General features: G+C 57.9%; 1 protein-coding gene across 1 annotated transcript in view; it reads left to right on the top strand.

The window, feature by feature from the left end:
• The first annotated feature begins 248 nt into the window (after positions 1 to 248).
• Positions 249 to 26,435, top strand: part of TINAGL1 (tubulointerstitial nephritis antigen like 1) — a 31,181-nt gene continuing 4,994 nt past the window's right edge. Inside the window, exons 1-10 of the mRNA XM_024199261.3 lie at positions 249 to 363; positions 5,717 to 6,042; positions 8,958 to 9,021; positions 14,758 to 14,850; positions 16,111 to 16,225; positions 19,347 to 19,470; positions 19,767 to 19,917; positions 20,453 to 20,642; positions 20,875 to 20,920; positions 23,143 to 23,266. Coding sequence (XP_024055029.1) covers positions 5,739 to 6,042; positions 8,958 to 9,021; positions 14,758 to 14,850; positions 16,111 to 16,225; positions 19,347 to 19,470; positions 19,767 to 19,917; positions 20,453 to 20,642; positions 20,875 to 20,920; positions 23,143 to 23,266 — 1,211 coding nt within the window. The 5' untranslated portion in view covers positions 249 to 363; positions 5,717 to 5,738. The remainder of the gene's footprint in view (positions 364 to 5,716; positions 6,043 to 8,957; positions 9,022 to 14,757; positions 14,851 to 16,110; positions 16,226 to 19,346; positions 19,471 to 19,766; positions 19,918 to 20,452; positions 20,643 to 20,874; positions 20,921 to 23,142; positions 23,267 to 26,435) is intronic.

The following is a 26,435-nucleotide window of genomic DNA, read 5'->3' as shown; positions in this document are numbered from 1 at the left end:
AGTGCTGGGATTGGGACATAAATCTCCCTGCCCAGCTACCATCCCCTAAACCAAGCCGAAGCTCCCCGAAACCCCATCCTTTGTCTGGGAATGTGGAGCCCTGCTCTGGGCTGTGCGTGTGAATGCTGCAGCCTTTCCCCCTGGAGCCAGGGGAGGCTGGCTGACAGCGGATGAGTGGAGGTGGGAAGGCGGGTGCTACATAAGGAGTGCCCGGGCCCCTTTGCACCAATGTGTGCGAGAGAGCCAGGCCCAGAGGAGTGGCTCCGCTGCTCTGCCTGCGTTAGGAGTCTGTCCTGCAGGGGGACGACAGGGCTTTTGCTGGCGAGCCCAGAGGGCTGCTGTGCTGGGACAGGCAAGTTTCAGGTAAAATCCTCTTCTTTCCTGGCAGGGAGCTGGGCTCTAGTGGGCTTTGCCTCCTCCCTGTGGGTTTTGCTGGAGCTGTGGGCGGCTGATTTCTGCAGGGAGCAGCCGGGGAGGAGGAGGGGGAAGGAATCCGCTTCATGGATTTCTCACTGCTTTAGGGGAACGGGAGAGACATGATTTTGTTTCTTGAAGACCTGGATTCAGCTGTAGGTTCAGAGCTGGTTGCAGTCCAGGAGGATCAGCTGCCGAGAGGGGCTGGCTGAACTGGGGTGAATGTTGGAAGGCTTTGCAAATATTTCATACTTTCCTGGGTAGATGCACTATCGATGGGGGTTGTGTGGAGTGGGAAGGTTTGGGGGGGGTTACTGGGAGGGACTGGAACAGCTCCTAGATTCCTTATCCCTGGTGTGTGTAGCAGAGGTGTAGCCGGGAGGAAAGAACACAGCCCCGACCAGCCAGCTGCTAAGATCTGAAGGCAGGGTGTGTTTGGGCTGGGGCTGGAAACCAGACTTTCCGGGGGGAGTTGATTTCCCCTTTTTGCCGGCTTCCTTTCCCACCAGGGGATACGCACCACGCTTTACAGACCGGCGGCAAGATCTGCCCTTATGTTACACCCCCCTACTTGACTTCAGCAGGGTTGCAAGAACGGGAATGGGATCCAGATTTGGCCCCGCAGTTGCAGGGATGACTTCACCCAACCCTGAAATGCAGCGTCCTCTGGGGTGGGACCTAACTGCTGTTTTACAGTCACACAGCAATGCTGCCCGGGGAACGCTCGCCCAGCAGTGAAATGCAGCCACCTCTGGGTGTTGTACAGTCGCCCAGCAATGCTGCTGTATGCGGAAGTTTAATTACCACCGGCCGCCAGATTCCAAGCATTTTCCTGAGCCCACTTTAGCTTTGCTGCTCCGGGATTTATGCCCCGTGCTGCTTGTCCCAGACCTAGGTCAGAGGGTTAAGCTAACAAAATGAAGGCAGCTTGCTTACCTGGCAGTAAGCACAGGCGCTGGCAAAGACAGATTGAAATTCCTTCCCTGCCTTTTGACCTTCGTCCCCCTCCCCTTCCCCGCCTAAGTTAGCTGCTGAGCCCTGGAAACTCATCACATTGTCTAAGTCCTAGATCACAGCACTGTACATTCAGATGCACTTTCAAACCCCCTATCAGGACTGGCCAGGGAGTTACAGGCAAGGCTGCTATAACCCAAGTGAATATGAAAGGGAGGGAAGGATTGAACGCAGGCTGGAGCCAGGAGCAGCGTGAGCAGGTACTGGACTAATTTCCCCTCAGTCCTGTCCTGCAATGCTCTGCTATTCCCACAGCCCCCTGCTGCCCCAGCTCAGGCCTCCCCACCCACAGCTATGGTGACCAGACAGCAAGTGTGAAAAACTGGGACAGTGGGTGGGGGGTAATAGGAGCCTATATAAGAAAAAGACCCCAAAAATTAGGACATCTGGTCACCCTACCCACAGCTCAGCCGGTGCCCCTCAATTCTGCCCTGCAGTGAGCTCAGTCCTGCACTCCGGGATACTACACTGGCCCTTGCCAGGAAAGCTCCGTTCTGACATGTCCCCGAACAATAGATTTAATAGAATATCATGGTTGGAAGGGACCTCAGGAGGTCATCTAGTCCAACCCCCTGCTCAAAGCAGGACCAATCCCCAGACAGATTTTTGCCCCAGATCCCTAAATGGCCCCCTCATGGATTGAACTCACAACCCTGGGTTTAGCAGGCCAATGCTCAAACCACTGAGCTATCCCTCCCCCCAGTGCAATGCTGAGAGGAAGACGAATAAAACCTCTGGGCAGGGATTGGCGTGAGGGGAAGAGCTGCAGGAAACATCCCGGGGGGGTTGCATTGCAGGGCAAAAAGTCACACACACTTCCAATTATTTTCACTCTTGGTGGGCGGGTGGATCCCGCTCTCGGGCCGGATCCACCCTCAAGCGGCCACCGAAAGAACAAAATCGGTTTAATCCCCCGCTTTGGCGATGCTGGTGCAAACGGGGGCTGGACGCTCTGGTTTCAGATGAAAAGCATCACCGTTTGAGTGAGTTGAAGGGTAACAGTTTCAAAAGTGCCCGAGTGACTTCGGAGCCTAAATCCGATTGATCCTGAGTTATTTCGTTTTTAATGGTTTAAGTTAAAAAAAAAAAAAAAGACTCAAGCTACAGCAAAACGGGACACTCTGAATCTGAAACCAACATGTTCCAGGCACAGACTCCCACAGAAATAACGGACTCTGTTTTTGGAGTAGCCTAGCCCGCGATTGCAGAGATGTCGGTAGGCTCAGGGCTTGTCTCCAGGGCTCGCTGCACTGGTTTAACAAAGGGGGCGATTTTAAACTGGTTTAACTGACCTGGTGCATGAGCATGTGGACAGTGATTTCGGTTACAACCAGGCTTTTTGAGCTTAGCCACAGGGTTAAAAGGTCAGAAGGTCCAGGGGTTAGGGCAAGAGGCTAGGCTGTAAGAGACCTGGGTTCAAGTCCCTGCTCTGCCACAGACCCCGTAGGTGTCCTTGGGCAAATCACTTAGTCGCTTTGTGCCTCAGTTTCCCCACTGCCCTGCCTCACAGGGAGTTGGGATAAATCCATTAAAGACTGTGAGGAGCTCAGAGACGAGAGTGATGGGGGCCAGCTAAGTCCCAGAGATGGCCAGGAATAAGCTGCTCTTAAACCAGATTCAGAACATCCCCCCCAGGGGCTCGCAGCCATGTAACTAAACCAGTGCCAATTCTTGTGTCGACGCCTGGGTTCATGCAGTTATAACTGGGTCACTGCGGGCAGGGGCTGCAATGGTGCAGCGATGCCCATGCAAAGCCCTAGTGTAGATGAGGTACTGCCGCGTGAAAAGAGGCTTGCGCTGGGCACGTCTCAGCCTTTACCCCAGTGCAGCAGCTGGAGACCTGTGTCTCCATCGCCCAGTCCCTTGTGCTGTCACTTCCAGCGGTGCGGAGTGAGCGTGAGATGCTGCCCCTCACGGGGGTGTCGATTCCCACCCACTCTGCACTAGGTGCTGTGCGTGGGAGGATCGGGCCCCGAGGTTACATTGGTGCAAAACGCCCCAGTGCAGGCAGGCTACCAGAGCAGGAGCGCTGGATGATTCCCGGGGAGAGGGGATTCCAGATGCAGGATTGGGCCCCTCCGGCCCCACATGATTGCCACACAGCGGACCAGACTCCCCCCGGCATTGGCATGTAGGGCCTGATTCTGCTCTGAGCCTGTGTCGCTGCAGAGGAGCGTGCGAGAAAGACTTGGTCCATGTACCGCAGGCCGGTGCATGATGGGGGTGGAGTCAGGGGAGGACATGCACAGCCGCATGCCCGGCAGCCCCCTCCCTTTAGAACTGAAACCCCCGAGTGCATTTGAGCTGCTGCATGGAGCTCACCAAGCTGCGATCAGACAGGGCCCCTCCCCGCCTCACCCTATATCCTGGTAACAGCAATGCTGAGGCAGTGTGTGCGGTGCAGACACACAGCCTGGCCCAGCCATGGAGTGCCTCATAGGCTGTGGCCCGCCATGCTGCTCCCACCCTCTTTCGGAGGCTGCCCTTGCCTGCTCGGCGCTGGAGACGAAGGCCGTGTTGGCTGCACTGGCATGTTCTTGCTTTCTTTCTCGAGTCTGAGGGGATTAAACAGGAACATGCTCCGATACGTTCCTGGCAGCTTCTCGCTGCCCGGGCTAGTCTGGGAGCAGCATTGCACCGCGGCTGACCTGATGCTGAAGGCAAAGCTGGTATCACCTCCTCATAAGCCAGGCCCTGTGCAATCATGGGATTTAATGAAGAATAAAGATCAGCTGCTTCTCCTGGTGGGGGAGCACTCAGGGGTCCCATTTTCCAGTTTCTCTCTGCAACCAGCAGGGCTAGAAACTTACTTAGTTTTTTAAACGGAAGCTGAGATTCTCGGGGAATCACCTGACTCCAGGAGCTGGGGCTTTAAGGTAAAATAGCAAAGATCCCGAGGCTTGCAACAGAATCAGGAGAGATGGCAACACTAGCAGCCAAAGCCTGGTCTTATATTAAGCGTGCACAGAGCTTACAGCTGGCTTCTGCTGTCTAAGCTGCTGGGAGCTTGGGGCCCAATTTTATCAAGCTCCCTGCTAGCCTGGGCTTTGATCCTACATAACCTGCAGCCTTGATCCTATCTAACCCGCTGGGAGCCCTCACCTTGGTTATCTGATGTGCAGGGAACCCAGGTATTTTGTACCTTTATCCTGGTAAAGATTTGGGAAGCAACAAACAGATCATTTCTCCCCACACCTTGCAAACAACCAGCACCCCAGCTCCCGCCTTTTCCCAGCCAGGTGTGATGCTATGTGACTGACAGCTGTCAATCTGCTTGGGAAGGGAACACCCCCGACTTGCATCTCCCTCTGGTCTCTTAGGGCCAGACCCTGAAAGGTATTTGGGCACTTAACTCCCAGATGGTGCCTAAATACCTTTGTGGCTCTGGGTGATAGCTCCCAAGCTCTGCATCAGTAGCTCTGATGAATCAACCACGTTCTGGGGTGGCTTCCATGGCAAGAAACACAAAAGGGAAAGGAATCTGTCCTCTGCCCACAGCACTTAGGACAGAGCCATTCATTAAATCTCCCCCTCTCCCTCTGGGCGATGCCCTTGCTCGTGAGTTTCCAGAGCAGAGTCCCTTTTGCTAGCTGGGTGACTGGCTGGTCGGTGTTTCACGCTGTCCTGCACAGGGGCGCAGAGGATGCATGGTGTCTCCTGCAGAGCTGTGCATGCAAGTCTGGCGAGGGATTATGGGGGATCGTTCCTGGAGAGTGGAACTAGCTGACAGCTCCCCTGGAGGGGAGATCGCTGCGTTAGCTCCCTTGTCCCCCCTACTCGTGCATCCACTGGGGCTAGCCGCACGTCGCATTTTATGAGGCTGCAGTGGGGCTTATCTGGAGAGCCTCTGCTGGCCACCTGAGTGGCTTCCCTAAAGGAGGACGTCTCATGGCGGCGCTGTGGCCCATGCCGTGCTGATGACCCAAAGCAAGCACTGGTGCAGGTGGCGGTGTGGCCTGGGTGTCCTCGGGCTGGTTGCATCTCATCCTCGGGCTGGGCAAAGCTGGGAAAGCTCCGTTCCAGGGTCTCCTGGCAGCCACCAATTCACTAGCCCCCATGGCAAGTCCCACTTGCCTGTGTTCGGAAGCCCTGCTGCCACGCACCTGCCAGTGGCCTGGGGCCCGAGGTGAGATCATGGCGACGCTAGTGTCCCTCAGGGTTCATGTCCCCCTCTGAGCTCTTAGCCCAGCCCTAGGAACGAGGCTGTGGGCCAGGAGGTGCCCGTGTCCACTCCGGACCCTGCCTTCCTCACGTCCCATCCTTCTCTCTCCCTGCCTGGCCCCTGCAGCTCCGGGGACGTCGGCCCAGAGATGAGGCTGCTGTGGACTCTCCCGACCCTCTGGCTGTTGGCAGCAGAGGATCTCTCTGCCCACGGGGCCCGGACCCGCAGAGAGCTGGCACCGGGCTTGCACGAGCGGGGGATCCGTGACGCCGGCGGCTCGTACTGTGAGAGGAGCGATGCCTGCTGCGCCGGCAGGGACGACGCCTGCACCGTGCCTTACCTGGATACCATCTGCTACTGCGACCTTTTCTGCAACCGCACTGTCTCCGACTGCTGCCCTGACTTCTGGGAGTACTGCCTGGGCATCCCACCCCCCGTGCCTGTGCACAAAGGTAGGTGGGGCAGACCCCCTCCAGCAGCTCGCTCTGGCCTGGCCCAGGGCCTCTGGGTATCCCCATGGGGTCAGCAGCAATGCAAGCACCATCCCTCACATCCACACAGCTCCCACCCATCCGCCTGCCCCAGAGCGACCCCCATAGCTCAGTCCCCAGGGCCTGTTCAGCGCTTGGCTTCTCCACCGAGGCTGCCAATGACAGACCAATCGTTCTGGTGGAGTTTGTGTAGGTCAAACTAGGCTGGGACCCACCCTCGCCACCCAGACATCTATCGAACGGGGATAACGTGTGGTCCCACCTGCTGCAGGAGTTGAACCTGCAATCTCAGTGTTTCCTGGCCCTTAATGACCCCCGCCCTTCTATTCTCCTGTGGAGTCAACAGCAATTCCACTCAACAGGGCCTCTGTTCCCTCTCCTGCCCACTTGGCTGCTGTCCAGCAGCCATCCCCCTGTCCCCATCCATAAGGGGATCACCCCAGGGTCAAACCCCCAGACACGGGGCGGCGTCTCCCTGCGCCCCCTGCTGGTCTGCTCGGCACCGGGCTGCCTTTGGAGCCTTCCCAGGGGACATTGCCAGTCATCGGTCTCGGTCTCTCCCTTATCGCAGATCCTACTTAAGATGTGATCATTTCCTTGGCAGCTGCGAGAGCTCAGCCCAACAGCGGCTGGGAATGTGTGCACTTCACACGCGTCATAGCAGCTTTTCTCTGGCCCCGGGCTGCGGGGGGGGGGGGGGGGGGGGGGCTGCCAGCAGCCTTTCCTAGAGCTCTGCCCGCCTCTTGAGCGAAGAGTCGTAACCCCAGAGGTGCCAGGCGCTGGAAAACTCATGGGCCGGGAAGGGAGACCTCGGATCCTGCTTCTGGGCAAACCCAGTCCTGGCATAAGAGATGTAAATGCCACTGGAGACAATGGAGGTTTGGCTTCCTAATGCCCAGTCTGACTTTGCCCTGGGGGGTAACTGAGAGCAGAATTTGGCCCAGTACATTCCAGTTCCATTTCTAGGAACATAGTCAGAGCCTCAGCTGGTGTAAATCAGTGTAAATGCACTGGCGCCCGGGTGACTTCCACCAGTGGAGAATCTGGCCCACATTAGTTATTGACCGTTCCTTAGCACCCTTCGTCTGAAGGCCCCGCAGCGCAGGACAGCTTGTGGGCTGTATTCTATGCGCCGTTACGCCAGAGCAAATCCAGATAACGCCTTTGCCTTCAGCGGACTCACTCCAGAACATCGCCTGGTGCAACTGGACACAGAATCTGACCCTAGGTAGATAAATGGGTCCCTTTGCCCGGGGCTGAAATGTGGCAGCTATTGCCTAGCAACGCTGCCCGGCCAGCTGGGATGGGGGAGTGAACGAGACGATGGTGTCTGCTTTGACCCTGCCAGGGGAATTCCAGGATAAGGAGCTGGGCTGGAATTTGGCCAGTTCCATGCGTAACATCCCTACACTTGAAAATGGGACCTTTCATTGTCCGGTGCTCAGGGCCTTGCGTTGATGCTGCTGTCACTGAGATCAGAACCTGATCAGTCAAGATCATGGTCCTCAGAGCCGCGTATGTTTCACTGTCATGTTAACCCTGACATATCTTGCTGGGGAGACTGCATCCGCTGGGCTGCGTGTCCCTCCCTCTGATGCGTGTCACAAAACTCTTTCTAAGAAGCCATTGAGGAACCAGCCGGCGTATAAAGATGAATAAAGCTTTTGTAACTGGGGCCTTTATCGGAAATGTTTCCAATCCACAGGGACGTGGGCGAGTCTGTCGCATGATCTCACCCTGTGAACGCCGCTCTCTGGGAATGACTCCTGCCCTCCCCACCGCAGGGTCCCACGGTTGTGGCACAAACCACCAGGTGCTCTTTACTCCATCCCAATTAGGGGGCCGGTGTGCACCCTTTTTGGAGTCGCGGAGGGGTTGGCCCGAGAGGGCGCTCTGTGGCGGCCACGCTGGGACATGAGGGTCCCATGCTGGGAATGTGGGGAGCTGGCCCCTAAGCCAGGGGGCAGGTTCTGATCTGTTACGCCGGTGGGAATCAGGAACTGTTCTGGATTTACACCTGTGCAGCTGAGAGCAAAGCCTCCGCCCCCCCCCCCCCCCGGTGACTGAGCTGTGTGGAGCAATGAGGAAAGCCTGGGCGCGTTTACATCAGAGGGTGCAGGGCATGAATCACACCTGGGACACGCTTCGCTTTTCTGGCACCGAACCCAAAACCGCACAAACAGCCTCCCCTGCACCACGAACCAATAAATCAGAGGGTGATAAGTCACCCCCACCCCCCCGTCTCCAATTGCACTTTGTCCAGCTGCCTTTGCACACCTCCTGGCTGGGAGCCAGCAAGGGGAGGAGTGAGTTAAAGGCCGGCAGGGCAGTTCAGTTCAGTTCCAGCAGCAGCTGCATAACTGCACAGCCTACTGGCCCCCGGGATAGTTGGAAGGACCCGGCTCCTCCTCCCATGAGTCAGAATTAAACCCTTTCATGTCCTGAGACGCAAGAGCTGTGCCCTCTGGTACAGCTCAGGTAGGCCTGGAAAACCTGTCTGAGATTGGCTGTGATACAGAGGGGTGCAGAATATTTCCAAGGCAGACCCCAAACCGTTCTAAATGGGCAGGGGGATTAGTTTGGACGGGTGGGCCAGGGGTTCGGGTGCTCACTTGGGATCAGTTCCCTGCTCTGCCACAGACTCCCTGTGTGACCCTGGGCGACTCACTTGGTCTCTTTGTGACCACGGCTCCTTATTCCGCGTGGGCTGGTGGTATGGCTTATGGTCTTGGTGCTGCTCCTTTGAAGTCAATGGAAAGATTCCCACAGACTGTATGGGGAGTTGCTTTGTGGTAGCAGTGATCTAACTAGTCTCACGTGTACCCCTGTAGAACAGTTCCTCACCGTGGTCTGTTCTTCACCTCTCTCCTGTCCAGGTTGTGATCGTGGTGGACACAAGTACCCAACCGGAGCCACCTACAGAGAAAACTGCAACCTCTGGTGAGTGCATTGGCTTCTGATCAGGGGTCTTGCTGACGCCAGGCGTTGCTAATTATTTCCCGAGCTGCTAATGAGCTGTTTGTCATCAGCTAAGTCAGATGACTCAGGTTTCTCTTTAAACCATTCGAAATGTATTTTTCCTTAGCGGAACCCCGTCCCCAAGATTTCCGCCTCGTCCCCTGCCAGAGAGATCTCACAAGGCTCCCAGTGTGCTCAGCGGGAGACCCATCGCTTGTAAAATGAGACTGCACAGAGCATCAGAAAAATGTGTTGTAGGGGCCATCTGCACTGGCAGGAGAGTGGGGCCAGAGGCATGACCGGTCACAGATTCCAGCGTTCTCTGATGCCAATCCACGGGGGTTTGGCTGGCGCTGAGATTTGGGTGCCAGTCTCCTTGGGAACTGCCAGCTTTTCCCTGGCCTGCAATGGAACGGCACGGGCTGCCCAGAATTTCCACGGCAGAGCCATAACGCAGCCGTGGGGTTTCTGGAAACTGGGCCTGCATGTTTAATGACCCACAGCGAATCCTTCGACTTGCCCAGTATTAAATTGGTGATGAAATCCCAGATTGGGTCAGTTTGGGGTTCATCACTGTTTCCTGCAGAGGTGTCACCAAGACCAAATTCTGCCCTGATAACCCCGCTGTGGCTTAGAAATGTAGGTCTGGAAGGGACCTCAAGAGGTGATCTAGTCAAACCCCCCAGGCTGCAGCCCCAGCACAGGCAATGGTTTGCCTCCCTTTATGAACGCTGGCTACGGTTGCATCACGAATGAACCTCCTTTCTCAGCGGCATGCTGAGAGCTGATTCCAGTCTTTACAGCCCTTTCCAAAGTATCTCTGGAATCCTAGAAATCGAGATGGGAAAGACAGATTGGGCTGTTATGCCTCTCCATGTGCAAAGAGCAAACAGATGATTTAGGTGTGAATGGGATTTATTTTAGATAAGGAGAACAACGGAGAACAAAAGAAGTCTCTATGGGTATGTCTACACTACGGGATTAATCCGAATTTAGATAATTCGAGTTTGGGAAACAGGTTGTATAAATTCGATTGTGCGCGGCCACACTAAGCACATTAATTCGGTTTTTAACCACATTAATTCGGTGGTGTGCGGCCACACTACCCCATTAATTTAACCACAGTAATTCAGTGGTGTGCGGCCACACTAACCCTAATTCGAATTAACAAAATCGATTTAGGCTCTACTCCGCTCGTCGAGGTGGAGTACAGAAATCGATTTTAAGTGCCCTTTAATTCGAATTAACTGGCTCTGTAGTGTGGACGGGTGAAGGGTTAATTCGGATTAACGCAGCTAAATCCGAATTAAAGTCGTAGTGTAGACCAGGCCTATGAGAGAGCGCAGTGTGTGCGCGCATGTGTCGCCTAACAGTCTGTACTGAACTGAGCACAAAATGGCTGCCCACCTCTACAGAGAGCAGGAGCCCTATAGATTTAAAGGTGCAGGATACAGAAAACGAAGGCATAAAAGCATCAGAGCTAAATACACCAATTGAGCCTTACTGTAGATCAGGGATATCCCTGCATGCTCATAATGGGCTGGATGCTTGTCTCAGTTACACTGGTGTGAATCCGGAGGGACTCCACTGATTTATACGGACGTTAGTGCAGCACCTTGTATCAGCTGGTAGGAAGCTCACCCGCGAGACCAGCACCTGTCTGAGACCATGCAGCCCAGCATTGAGTTGGGAGGATACAGAGTGTATGACAATCACAGCAGAGCATCTCTGGAAATCCCCCCCGCTCCCCAGCCACAATTTGCTGTCTCAGGAGCCAACTCTCGCTGGTGTTTTACCAGCAGGAATGCGGGGGTGGGATGCACTCAGTGTTGAAGCAAACTCTTCCCTGACCAGTTCCCAAGCTCCTGGGGCCGCAGGGGTCAGACCCTGCCCAGGGCGGGGGCTTCAATAAGGGCTCAACATTCCCAAGATTAACCAGCCGCCTTTCCTGCAGAAGGGGAAGTGTCTTCCAGCAGGGCTGGGCCTTTGGGGGCTGAACGCTCCTCCTGCCAAAATATTCCCAGTCCTGACCCCACGTCGGACTTAATAAGCAATTCCCCTTTCAGCTCTTACTCCAGATGCATCTGCATCTTGTGTGACCCCCAGCTACTCCCACTCAGTTATCTCTCTCCCCTGTCCTACTAGACCCCCCAGGCAGATCCAGCCCTGCATTGGCCCAGAGTTAGAGGCCATTAGGTCTCTCTCCAGCCATAAGGAGCCCCCTGCGGCTCCCCCTCCCAGCCTCCAGCACAGCAGCATGCTAGGGCAGGTAAGAAGGGCCACTGGTGACTTGGTATGGTTGCCGTAAGGGGCTGCTCTAACTTACACAAGGGGCCGCTCCAGCCCCCAGAGCGGCCTAGAGGCTAGGAGGCAGAGGTGGTGTGAACATCTGTGAAACCTCTGTTTACTTCCTGCCACGGGACTACTGGGCACCTTACACACGACCCCTCCTCCCCCCCATTTTTAACAGGGCCTGCTCTGCTCCTTGATTTAGTTTCTGAGAGCGATGCAGTGTCTGCACCCGGGGCAGTTCCCCGGGCTGGGATCCACCCTGTGGATTGCAGCGGGGCGAGATCCTCTCCCCAGGGGTTAATAACAAGATGCTCCAGCAGCCCGGGCACCACCGTGTGTGCGGAGACCAAACAGCAAGGAGGGGGGAGCGAAGGGCTTGGAAAGCATCTGGGAGGCCGTGGAATTTGAACTCTGGCTTTTTCCATTGCCTCATGGGCGCAAGGCAGCGGCGCGATCACCAGGCAGAGGGGAGGGAAGATCCCCCGGGGTTATAACACACACAAGGAATGTTGGGCCTGAGAGAGGAGCCTGCGACCCCTGGCCCCAGGGGAGGCTATCATGGTTGTTCCTGTTTCGGGTGAGCCCTTTCCACCCTGAACAGTGATGTGCTTCCCTCCCAGCTGGGCTGTGGGCCCACCTAGACCCACGTGGACTGTCGGGACGTGGCTGGGGCGTTCGGCGGGAGTGGAGTGGGAAGGGTTAATTGGATGTGACTGTCTTGCTTTTCTATCGTCCCATCCGTGCAAGGATCTGAAATCGCTTAATAGAAGGGTCATCAGTGAAGTGATCCCCTCCTCCCCAGAGTCTTATCTCCATTTCAGGCGGGAAACTGAGGCTCCGGGAGGGCAGCTTGCACAGCACGTCAGTGTCGGAGCCAGGAATGGAACCCCGGAGTCCTGGCTGCTGCTCTCAGTGCTAGCGAGTGCAGCGGAGCAGCCAGCTGCTGATGAGCTGGGGTGGGGCGAATTCATGTACCCCAGGACCAGGGGAGAGGAGCGGCCCGGGGCGTGGCCAGTCACATTCCGCCCTGTGCCCCTGTCGCCCGGCACAGATGCTGCCACCCTCCCGGCAGCCCTTCCGGGAGCAGAAATGCTTCTCAGCCCTCACAGCTCTGCTGCCTGGGGCCTCGGGGCAGGGAGGGGCGTCTCCTGCGATCCCTGGGGAGGGATGGCCGGTTACTCTTCAAACCGCTGATGGTTTCTAGCAGGTTATAAAGTGTCCCCTCCCTCCGCCTGGTTGCTGAGAGCTCCATTGAGCCGGGGGGCAGGATGAGGGGCACACAGCTCTCCATTGGTTCTGGGCAGCTGGCTGTGGGGAGGCAGGGGGGATATCTCCTCTCCCCCACCCCGGCTGTGTTCCCACTCTCTCTCCTCTGTGGGGTGGCGGCGAGGATGTCGCTATCCACACCCCAGTGGAACACCTGCCTCCATCTGCCCAGCGGCGCCTGCCCAGACTGGCCAGGCAGCCCCGTGCACCCAGCGGCGGGAGCCTGGCAGCAGGGTTGCAGGGGCACCGGACATCCAATGCCCCCCAGAGGGGCAGTCGTCCCCTGCTGGGAGGAAGGCAGGCGAGATCTCCCACTCAGCGTCCCGGGGAGGGAAGGGTTACGGCTGGGCCCGGGTCTGCCGGCTCAGCTCTGTCTATCCTCGGAGAGTCCTGCCGGCAGCTCCTTCGCCTTAAAAGGAAGCGCAGCCTCTCTGGGCTGGAAAAGGAGCAAAAAACCAGCAGGGCTCTTGGAGAAAATACCGAGCATTGCTTGGAGCTTGGTTAATGCTGGAGAAGGCTTGTGTGAGCTCCCCGTGGGCGCCAGGGGACTGGAGGTGCTGGAATGGTGTGTGTGTGTGTGGGGGGGGGAGATGGATTTCATTTGGTGCCTATGGGAGTGAGGGAGCTCAGGGGCCTGCTTCATGCTCCCCACCCCCCAGCTCTCCACAGCTCTGCTGCTGCACCCTGATCCAGAGCTGCAGCCCCCCCCAGCCCCGCAGATCCCCTGCCGCGTGGGGCACAGGACACTTGCTGGGCTGAACTAGAGTCAGCAGTGGCTGCTCTGTAACTTGGAGTCTTGCAGTCAAATCTGAGGATTTCAGTGACTCAGCCACAGGCGCTGGGCCTGCTGTAGGAGCCGGTGGGCGACTCGGTTCTGCAGCCTGTGCCGTGCAGGAGGTCAGAGATGATCAGGATGGTTCCTTCGGGCCTGAAACTCTCTGAGCAGAGCCTGATCTTCCTTTCCTCCCCAGCTCTTCTAATGCATCCCAGGCCTGGTCTCCACAGAGACGTGATATCAGGGTGACTATGTCAGGGAGGGGTGTGAAAAACCCACACCCTGGAGCTCCGTAGATGCAGCCAGGGCGGCGGAAGAATGGTGCCTTTGATGGGGAAGGCGGGATGGAGAAACCCCTTCTGTCGCTGCCGTCTGCGCCGCGGGGATACAGCGTTATGTCGCTGCCGAACCTGTAACGCAGACATGGGCTGGCTAGGTTTCCCCGAAGGTTTAGTACAGACTCTCTCGTGTTCCCTGGTTTTAACACGGGCTGCTGAACTAATGGAAAGGCAGCAATAGCTGCTCTGAACCTTCCCCCAGCTCCAGAGTTTGTTGATGTTTGCAAAAGCCTGGCTAACTTTCAGCCTCATTAGTTTTCATCCCATGCTCCTTTGCCCTTCCAAGCTCCAGCAGGGACCAGCAGGGGAACAGGTCACAGTCTCATGCCAAGGACTGATTTCAAGGGCTTTCTGGCTCAGTTTCGCAGACCCACGTGGCTCCAAAGGTGCAGAGAAGTGAGTTTAGTTTCTTCTCTGAAGGCAGCATCCAACCCTTTAAGTGCTGGCAGGGCTGGCTCTACTGTTTTTGCCGCCCCAAGCAGCGCGCCGAATTGCCGCTGTGGACGGCGGGGGCTGTCCATGTGCCGTTAGGGCAGCACGCGCGTTTCCGCGGCGGCGGCAATTCGGTGGCAGCTTCTGTCTTCAGCCGGAAGACAGAAGCCGCTGAATTGCTGTCGCGGGCAGCTGAACCTGCTTGGAATGCTGGTGCCTGGAGCTGGCCCTGAGTGCTGGCTTGCAAACGGAGCAGAGCGTAGGCAGATGGGCTGCTGGGGGTGGGTTGCGGGAAGGCACAGGAGCTGAGGCCGATAGCTGAATCACAACTCTGGAGCAACAATGGATGCAACTTCCCTCGAGATCCAGTATTGGCTGCCACCTGGGGTAGCTCCCCCAACTTGTGCCGTGGGCAATGCGTGGCTGAGGTGGCTTTGGGTGCAGCCGGGGAGCGAGTGAGAGGGAACGACTGGTCCCGGCCTCACACGACGGATCTCTAGCTTAGGCAGACACGTAGCGGTTCCGTCCCGCGCCATTGGCAAGGCCTTGTCCCACAGTTCCCCAGCTGGACCTGCTTCCCTGGCTGACCCTTCCCTTATCTCCTTCTCTTCCCAGCACTTGCAGCGGGAACGGGAAGTGGGACTGTGAGCAGCACGCCTGCCTCATCGATGGCGAGATGATTGATGCCATCAACAGAGGGAATTATGGGTAAGAGCCCTTTGCCGGGTGGGCGGGGAGAACGGTTTGCCATGGCCTTCGAAAGCCTGAAGGTTGGAGGTGTCGCCGTTCCACTGCGGGTCCATGGGGCAGCCTGATGCTCTGAGAAACCTGCAAAATGCTGGGCCGGGTTCGCTGTGAGTGTTTGGGTCCTGGTAGCTCTGAGAGCCCCCAGCTGAGATCACGGCCCCATTGTGCTCGGCGCTGTACAGACACCCAGCGAGAGAGAGCACCGGCCTCACAGAGCTTACAGTCTATACCGACAAGCCGGACGCAAGGCGGGAGGAAGGAAGAGTTCATTACAGAGGGAGAAACGCTGGGCAAGCGAGGGTTAACATTCTGCCCTGTGCCTCCAAGCCTGCTTTTAGTAAATGAAAAGTCCTGACAACCGTTCTGAGAACGTTTTCAGTACCAGTGGCCCCCCAGAAAGGCAGCACGTTTGGTGGGGGGTATTTTTTTTTGCGAAAAAAGAAAAATTCCACCCACCGACCAATTTTGAATGAAAATTTTCGGTTTAGAAAAAAGGGCCGTTTCTGGTTAGAAAAATGTCGTCCAGCTCTAGGGTACAGCCCCTGCGCCCCACTGCTTTGGCACATCAGGGCCGGGGCGGGGGATGGAACCTCTCCTGAGTCATGTGAGTGTCTGGTAGCCAAACCCTTCCCTTAAAATGCTGTTAGACGCCCCTTAGCACCTAGACAGCATGGCTGGACTTGCAGTTAAGGCACTGGCCGGACACCTGGGTTCCTTACCAACCACTGCTGTAGACCACTAGAGTGACCTTGGGCAAGTCGCTTAGCCTGTCTGTGGCTCCATTCCCCATCTGTACACTGAGGATACTAGCACCGCCCTCCCCTGCCTCCCCGGGAGTGAGAGAGTGAATGTATTAAAATGCTGATGCCACAGTAACGGGGCCCAGATAAGGGCCTAGGACGGCGTGGCTAAGTCCCCTCTCCGTGTCAGGGACCAAACCAAAGCCCTGGGCTCAGTGTGAACGTCTCTGGAACGGGCCACGCTGACCTTGGCGGGGAGGAATCCGGCGCTGACCCTTCTCAAGCCCTGAGGTGCCCAGACGTGGGCCCTGCAGCCCAGGCCCATCTCTGTGTTAAACACCCGCATGCCCCCAACTAGCACTTCCAGGGGGTGGAGCTGGTCAACACCCTACAGCTTCAGGCTGAGCCGTCCACGCCTGGGGTCGTGAGCGTGTCGGGGGTGCTTTGCTCTCTAATCGGACCTGCGCCTGTCCCTCGCTAGCTGGAGAGCCGCCAACTACAGCCATTTCTGGGGGATGACGCTGGACGAAGGGATCCACTACCGGCTGGGGACCATCAAACCACCCCCCACGGTCATGCACATGAACGAGCTGCAGGTGAGTCTGTCTTGCCTGGCCCAGGCCTTCAATAGGGTGGGGGTTGGGTTTAGTTCCTGTCCACTTGAGACTAACTCTCCCGTCCCAGCCTGCAGCTGGGATTTGATCCCTGTGGGGGGCATTATCCCCATTCTACAGATGAGCACTGAGGCACGGGGCAGATTAAGGGACCAGACCAAGGTCATACTGGGTGTCTGTGCCTGAGCTGGGAATTGGCCCAGGCCAGCACTGACCTTCCTTCCTATCCTGGCAGGGCCTTCCCCCTTGTGCTGGAAATGGCTCCACGCTTTGGCTGAGGGCTGCTGCTCTCTGCCGTTGATTATTGCCGAGCTGCGGACGCTCCGGGCTGTCCCGATTCGATTTCACACACCGGCAGCCTTTCGCCGCACAGCCTTCCAGGGCAAGTTCCTGAGCTGGGGCTAACGCCCGTGAGGATCCACGTGGCGGGGAGCACTAGCAGGGCCTGCCTGCCCACAATGCTCACCGGCGTGCGGACGTGCCCAGAAGTGTGCTGCTCACCCTCAGGCAGTGATGCTAGCACACACATGGGATCCGGGACTGGGGTCGTGTGCTTCTGTCCGGAACCCCAGGAGGCAGGGCAGCCGCCGGCTATGGGCCAGTCACTGCCCAGTTACGGCGGCCTCCTTTGACAGCTGGCTCAGGCTGTAGGCAGGGGAAAGGGGCGTGTTCTCTGGAGGAGGCTGCAGTCTACCCCAGGCAACCCCCAGGCCAGGGGTACAAAGCCACGTCGGATTTTTTTGGAAGACTGAAGTGGGCCGATACTCCCAGGCCTGTAGTGGAGGCTCCGTGGGGGTCTCTTTAGGCCTGTTCATCTGGAAACCCCAGCTCAGTAGCTTCAGCCTTGCGATCCCTGGATTCTTTTCCTTTCCTTCCCCTGTTTGTTTCCCATCGGAAAGCGAGGTCCGCGCCGGCCCCCGGGCCCCTGCTGTGCCGCTGCTGAGTCTGCAAAGCCAGCCTGCTGCACGGTGCATTACCCCGGACGCAGTCTGTCCCTAAAGGCTCCTGCCAGAACAAACACGCGGGCAGGGGCTGCCAGGGCACGGCACTGACGTCGCCCGGGCTCTGCTCCCGTCCAGTTTCCCGCGGAAGGTGGCCCCTGCCGGTGCGTGTGGAAGAGCGACGGGGCGCTGCTCAGACTCATTCTGTTCCAAGCACGTTCTTGGAGAGCAAGACGCTGTTTTTCCAGTGGGGGCTGGGGGGGAAGTCAGCTGGCTCGGCCGGGCAGGAAACCCAGGCTGTCAGCGGATGGGACAGGTCGTTATTCCAGCTTGCGCTATTGTTCGCCTGCTGCTTTTTTTGTGTGTGTCTCTTGGCGCTTCTGCTTGACCCGGGACTCGGGGGTGGTCTAAGCCAGGGCAGGAAGAGGTGTGAATGGGGGGAAAGGCCAGATTTCATTTTGCTTTCCCATTTTTGGGGATTCCCTGTACTCATCTGAGCCAGGCGCGGGGGCTGCGTCCAATCGGGTGGGGGCGGCCCCTGCCCGACACATGTTGCCATGACGTGGGGGCGGCAAAGATCGGGGCGGCCCCTGCCCGACACATGTTGCCATGACGTGGGGGCGGCAAAGATCGGGGTGGTCAGGAGGTAGCATGCTCAGATTCCATTAACGACCTCGGGGCAGCATCCCGAACAGCGCCTCCTGGTGGTGACAGCAGGCAGCAGTGCAGCAACCCCATGCCAGGCCAGGCTGCGGGTAGCACCCTGGCCAAGTGTGCTAGGCGGTTGATCCGCACCCTACCCTGCTCTCGCTGAACAGAGCTAGTGCTTTAGAGGCCTTTACTTTGGGGTCAGAGACCTTGGGTGCAATCCTGGCTGGGAACTCTCTTGCTGCATTGCAGGGATGGGGCAAGTCTGTACGGTCGAGGCGTTTACACCATTCTCCTTCACCTCCACACCTTGCCGGCTGGCGGCCTCTTTCCCCCAAGGAAGGAAGGCCAGACCAGAGCCCTGAAATAGTCTTGTGCTGACCCCAGTCCCAGCAGTTCATATTTATCCCTCCTCCCGCTGGGAACCTTGAAATCATCAAGGTGCGGAGGATGGAAAGAAGGGTCCCTGTTGTTATGGCCTGGCTTTGTTTTTCTTGGAGTGCCCCTATCGTTGGCGCGAGATCGCTCAGGAGAGAACATAGCGCAAACATCAACGCGCCTTCCCCTCTGAGCTTGGCAGCAAGGGCGGACCACGGTCCGAGGCCGCAGTGTCCTTCACTCCCTGACCATGTGTATTTTTAGAGACGTTTCCTGATCACACATAAATGCTCCGCATTTGAATTGCATCCGCCCCGGTGCATGGCTGGCGGCCGGCCGGGGGCTGGGCAGCGTTGCCCAGGAAGGACTCCCTGAATTCACTCCAAAACGAAAGGCAGCCATTTGTTCTGCAATTGGAGGGTTGCAATTCAGCCAGGTTCAAAGAAAGCCTGTTGTTGTTCCAGTAGCCCAAGAAGCCGGCACCTGAGCTCAGGGCGCCCTGGTGTGCACACCCAGGGGACGACAGCCCTGCCCCAAGGCGCTGGCAGTGTCACTAGACAAGACAGAGGAAGGATTCGTATCCCCGGTTTGCAGTTGGGGAACAGAGCTGCAGAGGGTGAAAATTTCCAAAGAACCCAAGTCAATTAGGAGCCCAAAGCCCATTGACTTCCAAAGAGACTTAGGCTCTTACATGCCTGTCCCTTTTGAAGAAGGGACTTAGGCACTTTGAAAACTTACCCAAGCCAATGGGAGTTAGGCACCTACATACCTCTGAGCCTAAGTGACTGGCGCAGAGTCAGTGGCAAAGCCAGGAACTGGCCCAGAGCTCCCAAGCCCCAACCCAGTGCCTTTACCATAAGCCCATCTCCAGTTTAACACCCACCAAGTGGGTCGGGGTTGATTGCCTGCTTGGGGGAGGTTTGGATCCTGCAGGAAGCTTTTGGTGGGGGGGCGGGAGGGAAGCAAAGGTTTCTGGGGAAAGGGGAAGAGGCCAGGCTCTCAGCTGGCCCTGGGGTATCGTCTCTAGAAGGGCTCCTCTCTTGAATGCAGCCTGGAACTCCAGCCGCCCTCGGCCGTGGTGTCCCGGGTGCTCTGGCACTGTGGCCCGCTGAGGCTCCCTGTCTCTGCCTCTGCAGATGAGCATGGACACCAACGAGCGGCTCCCCAGCCATTTCAACGCAGCTGACAAGTGGCCCGGGTTGGTCCTCGAGCCCCTGGACCAGGGCAATTGCGCCGGCTCCTGGGCTTTCTCCACGGCAGGTAAGGTGCCCGTCGGGCAGCAGTGCCGGGCAGCATGCCCCGGCAGGAGGTGGCCGGTGCAGAGAGAAGGAGTCCCCCGTACCCGCTCACTGGAAGACCCCTGCCACTCCCTCCCCTTGCTGCCATGGTTCTGCCCATTGGCGTGGTGCATAGAACGGGCCCGTCCTTCGTGCCAAGTGCCAGCTGCTCCCTGTCCCGGCTCGGGCCCCTGGGGCTGAGGCTGATTGGCTGGGGGAAGGGAGAAGAGTTGTATCTGCTACGTTAGGAACCTCCTAACCACGTGAGTTTCCTCCAAGCGGTGGCATCGGACAGGATCTCCATCCATTCCATGGGGCACATGACGCCCGCCCTGTCCCCCCAGAACCTGATCTCGTGCGACACCCGGAACCAGCAGGGCTGCAGCGGGGGCCGGATCGACCGGGCCTGGTGGTATCTGCGCAGGAGAGGGTGAGTGTGGTACAAAGGGTGGAAGGGCGTCAGCAGAGCTTTGGGCAGGGGAGGGAGCCCCGGAGTGGGGCAGCGGGGGAGGGGGCTGCAGGGCAGAGGTGGAATGAATCAGCCGAGCTATGTCTGGGAGTTCAGGGCTCAGAGAGTGGGGGGCGGTGTGTATGGCGGAGGGCAGGAATATAGCAGGGGGGCTGTGGGGCACTGGCAAAGCTGCAGGTGGAGAGGGAAGCCCAGGGCTGGAACAGCAGAAGAGCGATGGGTTGGGATCGAGGGGCATTGGCAAAACCAGGGGGGGGAGAGAGAGGACAGGACTTGTTGCACTGTGCCCAGGAACAGGCTGGCATTGCCCAGAGAATGATCCATCCCCTGGCACGGTCGCCTCCAATCTGAGACGGAGCCAGCATTGGTCAAGCCATCCTGGAGCTGCACTGGGTGTCCCAGCCCTCCCCGGCCCATCGTCCCTGTGCCGGGGGCTGGCGCTTTGTCCCACCTGCCGCTGTGCAGCCCTCTCTTACCCCCCACTCTTGCCTCCCAGGGTGGTGACTGACAGCTGCTACCCCTTCACCAGCCGGGAGAAGGACAGCGCCCCCGCAGGCCGGCCCTGCATGATGCAAAGTCGCTCCACGGGCAGAGGGAAGAGACAAGCCACCCAGCAGTGCCCTAACCCCCAGACCCACTCCAACGAGATCTACCAGTCGACCCCCGCCTACCGCCTATCCTCCAGCGTAAGTGCCGCTGCCCCGCCCGGAGCCCTCTGCGGGCGGAGGCCAGCCCCCGAGGGGTTAACGCTGGCTGGACCTGGGCTGGCCCAGTCCCACTCGCTCAGGGACAGCAGGCTCCAAGCGGGAGGGCATTGGAGGGGTGGGGTGAGGGCCGTGCCGAGTTTAAAGCCCAGGGTCTCCCAGCTGCCACCACCTCCCGGCCCGGGTGTGACCCAGCCCTGCTCTGTGTTTGCAGGAGAAGGAGATCATGAAGGAGCTGATGGATAATGGGCCCGTGCAAGGTAAGGGATGCGCCAGCTGGACTGGACCCACCCACCACTTGCCGCAGGGAATCCCCTCCCCATCCGACTCTGGCACAGACCCCGCTACCCGTCCAGCCCCAGGGAGCCCCCTCCCTCTCCCACAGACCCTGTTACTAGTCCCTGGCTAGTGCAGAGGAGGGGGCTAGGGGGTTGGCTTCCATTTGGGCTGCTCCTTCCCCCCCCCGGGAGTGGGGTAAAGGGGGCATGCCCCTCTGTTGCTATCCCTGGCTGCATCCGGTGCCCGTCTCCAGGACCTCGGGGTGAAGCTGGCAGGGGAGACATTAGCCTCAAGTGCTGGGCTTCGAGGATCCCATCAGGGCTTAGGCACAGAGCAGCTCAGTGACTCCAGGGGGCTGTGTGTGCCGGATGGCTGAAAAATAGGGGACGTTCCTGGTGGAAACGTGGGTTAGGCAGCTGCTCAGCAGGGTTTTGATGTCTAAATGTTGGGCATAGGTGCTTTGCGAATCCAGCCCTCGGGTGCTGTGGTGGGGAGCGTGGTGTGAGAACCTGTGTGGAATAGAATAGACTGGCCCTTTCGGCATGGGCTAGTGTCCTGAGTGTTAGCTGCCAGAGGCCACACTTATTACTGTGTGCTTCCCAATGGGACAGCAAACGGGGCCCGTTCCTGATTCAGAGAGCAGGATCCCATCATGTAGAAAGAGGGGGCAAGAATTAGACGCAGCCTGGGTGTGGGTCTAGGGCAAGGACCATCTCTTTGTACTGTGTTTGTACAGCTCCTAGCACAACGCGGTCCTGGTCTGTGACTCAGGGCCCCACAATTGTCCCACAATACAAATTATAATAAATAACAGTAGAGAAGGCCAAATCCAAGATGATGCCCAGGTTATGGGCCTGAGCGACCTATTAGTAATCATGTTCATTAAGGGCTAGCCAAAATCCCATTGTTCCAGGCAGCGTACAGACACAAAGCCGCAGACTTGCGGCATTTTGTCTTTGCAAGTGTTCATTTCAACATTTACCAAAAAAAGGGTCCGTCAGTATTTCAATCTGTGGTGAGGCCGTTTCACAGAATATACCAAAGGCCCTTTGTTTACAGTTTTTATTTTTCTTTACAATTTCCCAGGACTGTACTAGTTTTTATTACAAACATTTTAAAAAAGGATAAAACATCAGTGCCAAAAAATTAACTTCACCATTTTCTGGGTAAATACCAGGATTAATATTGGACGCCGGGAGGACAGAAACAGCAGCAAATTGAGAAAAGTTGCACATTAATGGTTCACACGCACTCCGTGGTCTTACTTTAACAGCCTCCCGGGTACACTTTGTCTAACTTATTACAACCTAAACACAACTCTGCTGGACTGGATTTTCTTAACATCATTGTTTTTTTCCTGTACTTGAGTGGTCCAAAATTCGGGTGAAACTCACTAAAAACGCAATACGAGCTTTTGTAAAACCCGGGACATGTTCAGTAAAAATCAGTAAAAAGTGAAAACCAAGGGCCTCACGTGTCCCGCCCAGCTAGCTAGTGGCCTCCCCTCCCCATCTCAGCACCACAGGATACCCACATGCTCCACGCTCCCTTTGGCAGGCAGGGCGAGGCTGGTTAATGTTTAACAAGCTGTGTGATTGGTAAAGCCGCAGTTAAGCTGATTAATGGTCTCTGGTGCTGGGGCACCCATCCTGCTCTCTCGTCACAAATGGGGGCTGCGCGTCGCTAGGACCGTGTTCAGTTATTAACTGCAGGGAGCTGATCTCAAATTCCCATTGGTTTGATTTTTAATCGGCGTGATAATAAATTTTGTAAAAGCTCCCTCGGCAGGAGTAGTCCAAAGGGGAGGGAGAAATCCTGCTCGAAAACCCAGCTGTGTTCACCCCATCTGCACTAGACTTCCCTATATGTTCAGCCTGGCTGACTTTCCATTTAAACCAAACAACAAAGAACAAAAGTCAAGTCTGCTTGGGGGAGAGAGAGCACAGTGTGCGCGTCTCTGCCCGAGCATGCTGCATTAACTCCACCTCTCACAAAATGGCTCAGGAAATTTAAAGGTGCAGTACACACAACCTCCCTCCACCCAGGTCACCTAATTACCGACACCAGAGGGGCAGAGGATAGAGGGGCATCACCCGGGAAAGAAATCTGGCTTGAAGGGGGCACCATGGGCCCTGCTCACCCAGATGATGTGTAGCTGTCCCCTCACCCCATGATGACACTGCTCTTTCCTCCCTGTCTGCAGCCATCATGGAGGTTCACGAGGATTTCTTCGTGTACAAGAGTGGAGTCTATCGGCACACGCCGGTGATGGCTGGGAAGCCGGCGCACCACCGGAGACACGGCACCCACTCAGTGAAAATCACAGGGTAAGGAGGGCCTCTCGTACCATAGCAATTTTGTGTTTGCGCCTGCATGCCAGAGGTGTCGGGCAGGGTCATGTGGGTGTTTGAGAAGGTGTCGGGGAGGGAAATTGGGGCGTGGAATTAGTGGGGTGTCGAGGACGGGTCAGGCATTTGCAAGGGCCGTCGGGGCGGTGTGCGGTCGTGCGCACTGAGGCCAGAGCGAGGGGGTGTTGGTGGGAGGCTGTGGGCTGGCTGGGTGTATCAGGGGAGGTGTCACACCGAGACACTAGGCTGTTTGCTGAAGTGGCAGGGCGCTGTGTATTTGGAGTGGGGGGCCATGGTGAGTGGCATTGAACATGTGCCAGGCCGGCGCCCTCCCTGGAATGAGGAACCAAAGTACATTGGGGGGCCCTGTGGGGAGGGCAGAGGCCGGAGGAAGGATGGCAGCCAGACAGGGCCACTCCCCTCTGGAGGGAGGAGGTTGAGAGTTTTTCCTCTGGCGGTGTCCCGGGGGTGGGCAGCTCATCTCTGGGAGCCACTGGACTCTGTGGGGTGGGGGCTGCATGGCAGAACAGTCTCCCAAGAGACCCCCTGCCTGAGCCAGCCTGCCCAGTGCCCCTCCCCCCCTCCCTCCCCGCAGGCCTACAGGAGAGACAGGGCCAAAGAACCAGCCCCAGTGTGGGCCAGCGCTTGTTGTCGTAGGACAAATTGCAGCCCAGCGTTTCCAGCAGCCTGGTCCGGCCCTGGTCCCCCCCCACCCCAGGTGCCCTCTGGGCCAGTTCAAGCCAGGAGGAGAAACAAATACGTTTCCTTTGCTTTAAGAAAAACCCAGGCTGGGTTTCGTTCTCGTGAGAGCAGGAGGCTGCCAAAGCCTGGCACAGGCTGGAATAGTTGTACCAGCCTGCCCTGCCCTCTGCTCTTCCCGTCCTGGGGCCCCGCGTGCAGCTCTGCTGGTGCCCCTCAACCCCGATCCGCAGCCCCGCTGCTCTTCCACCCCTGAGCTTCTGCGCTGAGGGCAGCGCGCCAGGCTGCGGGGCTCGGTTGCAGGCCGGGTGTTGGGTTTGTGCTTAGAAGCAGCCGGGGCTGCAGCTGTGAAAAGCTGGTGCAGCCTGGGAGGCTGAGACCGGGATCCTGCCCCTATGGCAGTTAATGGCAAAAGGCCCCTTGGCCCCTCGTGGTGCAGGATCGGGGCTGGAGCGATGGTCAGAGGGGCAAGGGGTATGGAATAACTCCAGCATGCCCTGCGCCCGGGGAAGCATCCCGGGCTGTACGGACGCTGGTACCTGTGTGGTGGGTGCTGTATGCGCTGACAGCCCTGTTTTCACCTGCCTTGTTCTCACTATTACCCCGAATGATTGTCCCCTCCATTGGCACCATCCGCCCGTGTCCCCAGGATGGCACAGACGGCCCAGCTGGGAGCACGTCCCGCCCTGACTCCTGGGCCTGCCTGAGCCCTCCACTGAGTCAGTTCTAGGCGCTGCTCGTGGGAAAAGCTCCCTCGGTCTGCGAAGGCATTTTCCCTGCGGTGGAGGAAGGGAGTTCCCCTTCCTTGGGCTGGAGAGGAAGCGTGTGTGTGGGGAGAGATGAAAGGAGGGGGAAGCGGGTCCCGTGCTTTGGGCCCAGCCTGCGGTGAGTCACGCTCCGGCGCTTTGCGTCGCTCAGAGAGGAGTGGGTCGAACCCCAGGTTTGCACCGATCGAGCCGCCGGGGACGCAGAGATCAGACGAACCACACTGGAGGCCGGCTGTGCCCTCCGGAGGAGGGCGGTGTGGTCTATAGCGCCCCCTAGTGATGGGGCTCACACTGGGACACCCACTACTGCCGCTAGCTAGCTGAGCTCCCCTGCAGCCCTGCTGGGCTACTGCCTGCTGGTCAGGCACCTCCTTCTGGGGAAGGCAGCGGCAAATGGGATGGGTTCGGGCTGGGGAGCAGGCTGGGGAGAGGACAGCAGCCCAGCATGGCCGGGAGGCGGGGATGCAGCCGGCTCAGACTGTCCGATACCAGGCGGGGTGAGCAGTGGGGGCGGAGGGGTTGGAGCAGGGGTGAGGGGCTGGCATGAAGGAGGGTAGCATGGGGGTCAAGAGAGGGCAGTATTTAAAGTTTATGCTGCAGGAGCACTGAGGTGAGATCTGAGCCCCGTTGTGCCAGGCGCAGCTGGAGGGGGAGCCGGTCCAAGCGGACAAAGGAAGGATTATGCCCCCATTTCACAGGTGGGGAACCGAGGCTCTGAGAGACTAAGGGACATGTCCAAGGTCGCACAGGGAGTCTGTAGCATCAAACCCTTAGCCGCAGACCTTCCAGGGAGGATTGTTAAGCTGTGCAACAGGCGCCCCAGGGACATGCAGAACAAGACTGGGCTGAGCCCTGGGGACAGTGGAATGTCCTGTTTCTAGCAGGGTTTGATCCCGCTCAGCAGGTAGAGCCAAGAATAGCATGTCAGCCTCCGCCACGCGCTTGGGGCGCTGCCAGGCAGACACGAAGGACACAAGCCTGCTGTGTTTCCACCTCTGGGTATCTGCCCTGGCTTGCCGGCTTCCTGGGCCCGCAAGCCGCTTGGCTCGGGTTTGGGCTGACGTGCTGCTGCCATGGGGTGACTTGGCCCCTGGCACCGGGGAGCTTGGAATGAGCTCTTGGAAATGTTCCAAGTCCCTTTCCCGCCGGGTCTGCCCGTATCTGGCTGGTTTCTTGCAGGTAGGCCAGGCAGCGGGGCCAAACGGTTGCAGAGTGTGGGCCGATAGCCACGCCCCTACAGCCACAGTTAGACCCCTCAACCAAAGCAAATCTGGTTCCTGCAGCTCCTGCAGCACCCTGGAACTCAGCTCCTGCCCGAGCAGGATAAAGGCAACTGCACCTGTATATTCTGGCCCAGCTGCAGTGCCAAAGGGGCATGAGAGACCCAAGGTGGAGAGGGTTAATGCAGCCACCTTTCCTCTTTGGAGTGGACAGAGTGAAGGATAAATGAACGGCGTCTCTAGTACCTGTATCAGCTAGGCCAGGGCCAGCAATGGGGGCTGCAGATAAGGTGCATTGGTGCACTTGGCTGCAGGACTGGAGTAGCAGGAAGGCTGTGGGTTGCGGTTGGAGGGGGTGTGAGCCTGGGGCTTGGATAGTAATGGGGTGGGCTGTGGGTTGGGCGTGAGGGGCACCGGCAGAGCTGTGCGGGGCCCAGGACTGGAGCAGCAGGGGCAGGGGGC

This window comes from Terrapene carolina, unplaced genomic scaffold (genome assembly GCF_002925995.2).
Source record: "Terrapene carolina triunguis isolate 2854851 unplaced genomic scaffold, T_m_triunguis-2.0 Scaffold236, whole genome shotgun sequence".
Taxonomy (NCBI): domain Eukaryota; kingdom Metazoa; phylum Chordata; order Testudines; family Emydidae; genus Terrapene; species Terrapene triunguis.
Note: the sequence above shows the minus strand (reverse complement) of the source record. Positions and strands in the feature narration are given on the sequence as shown.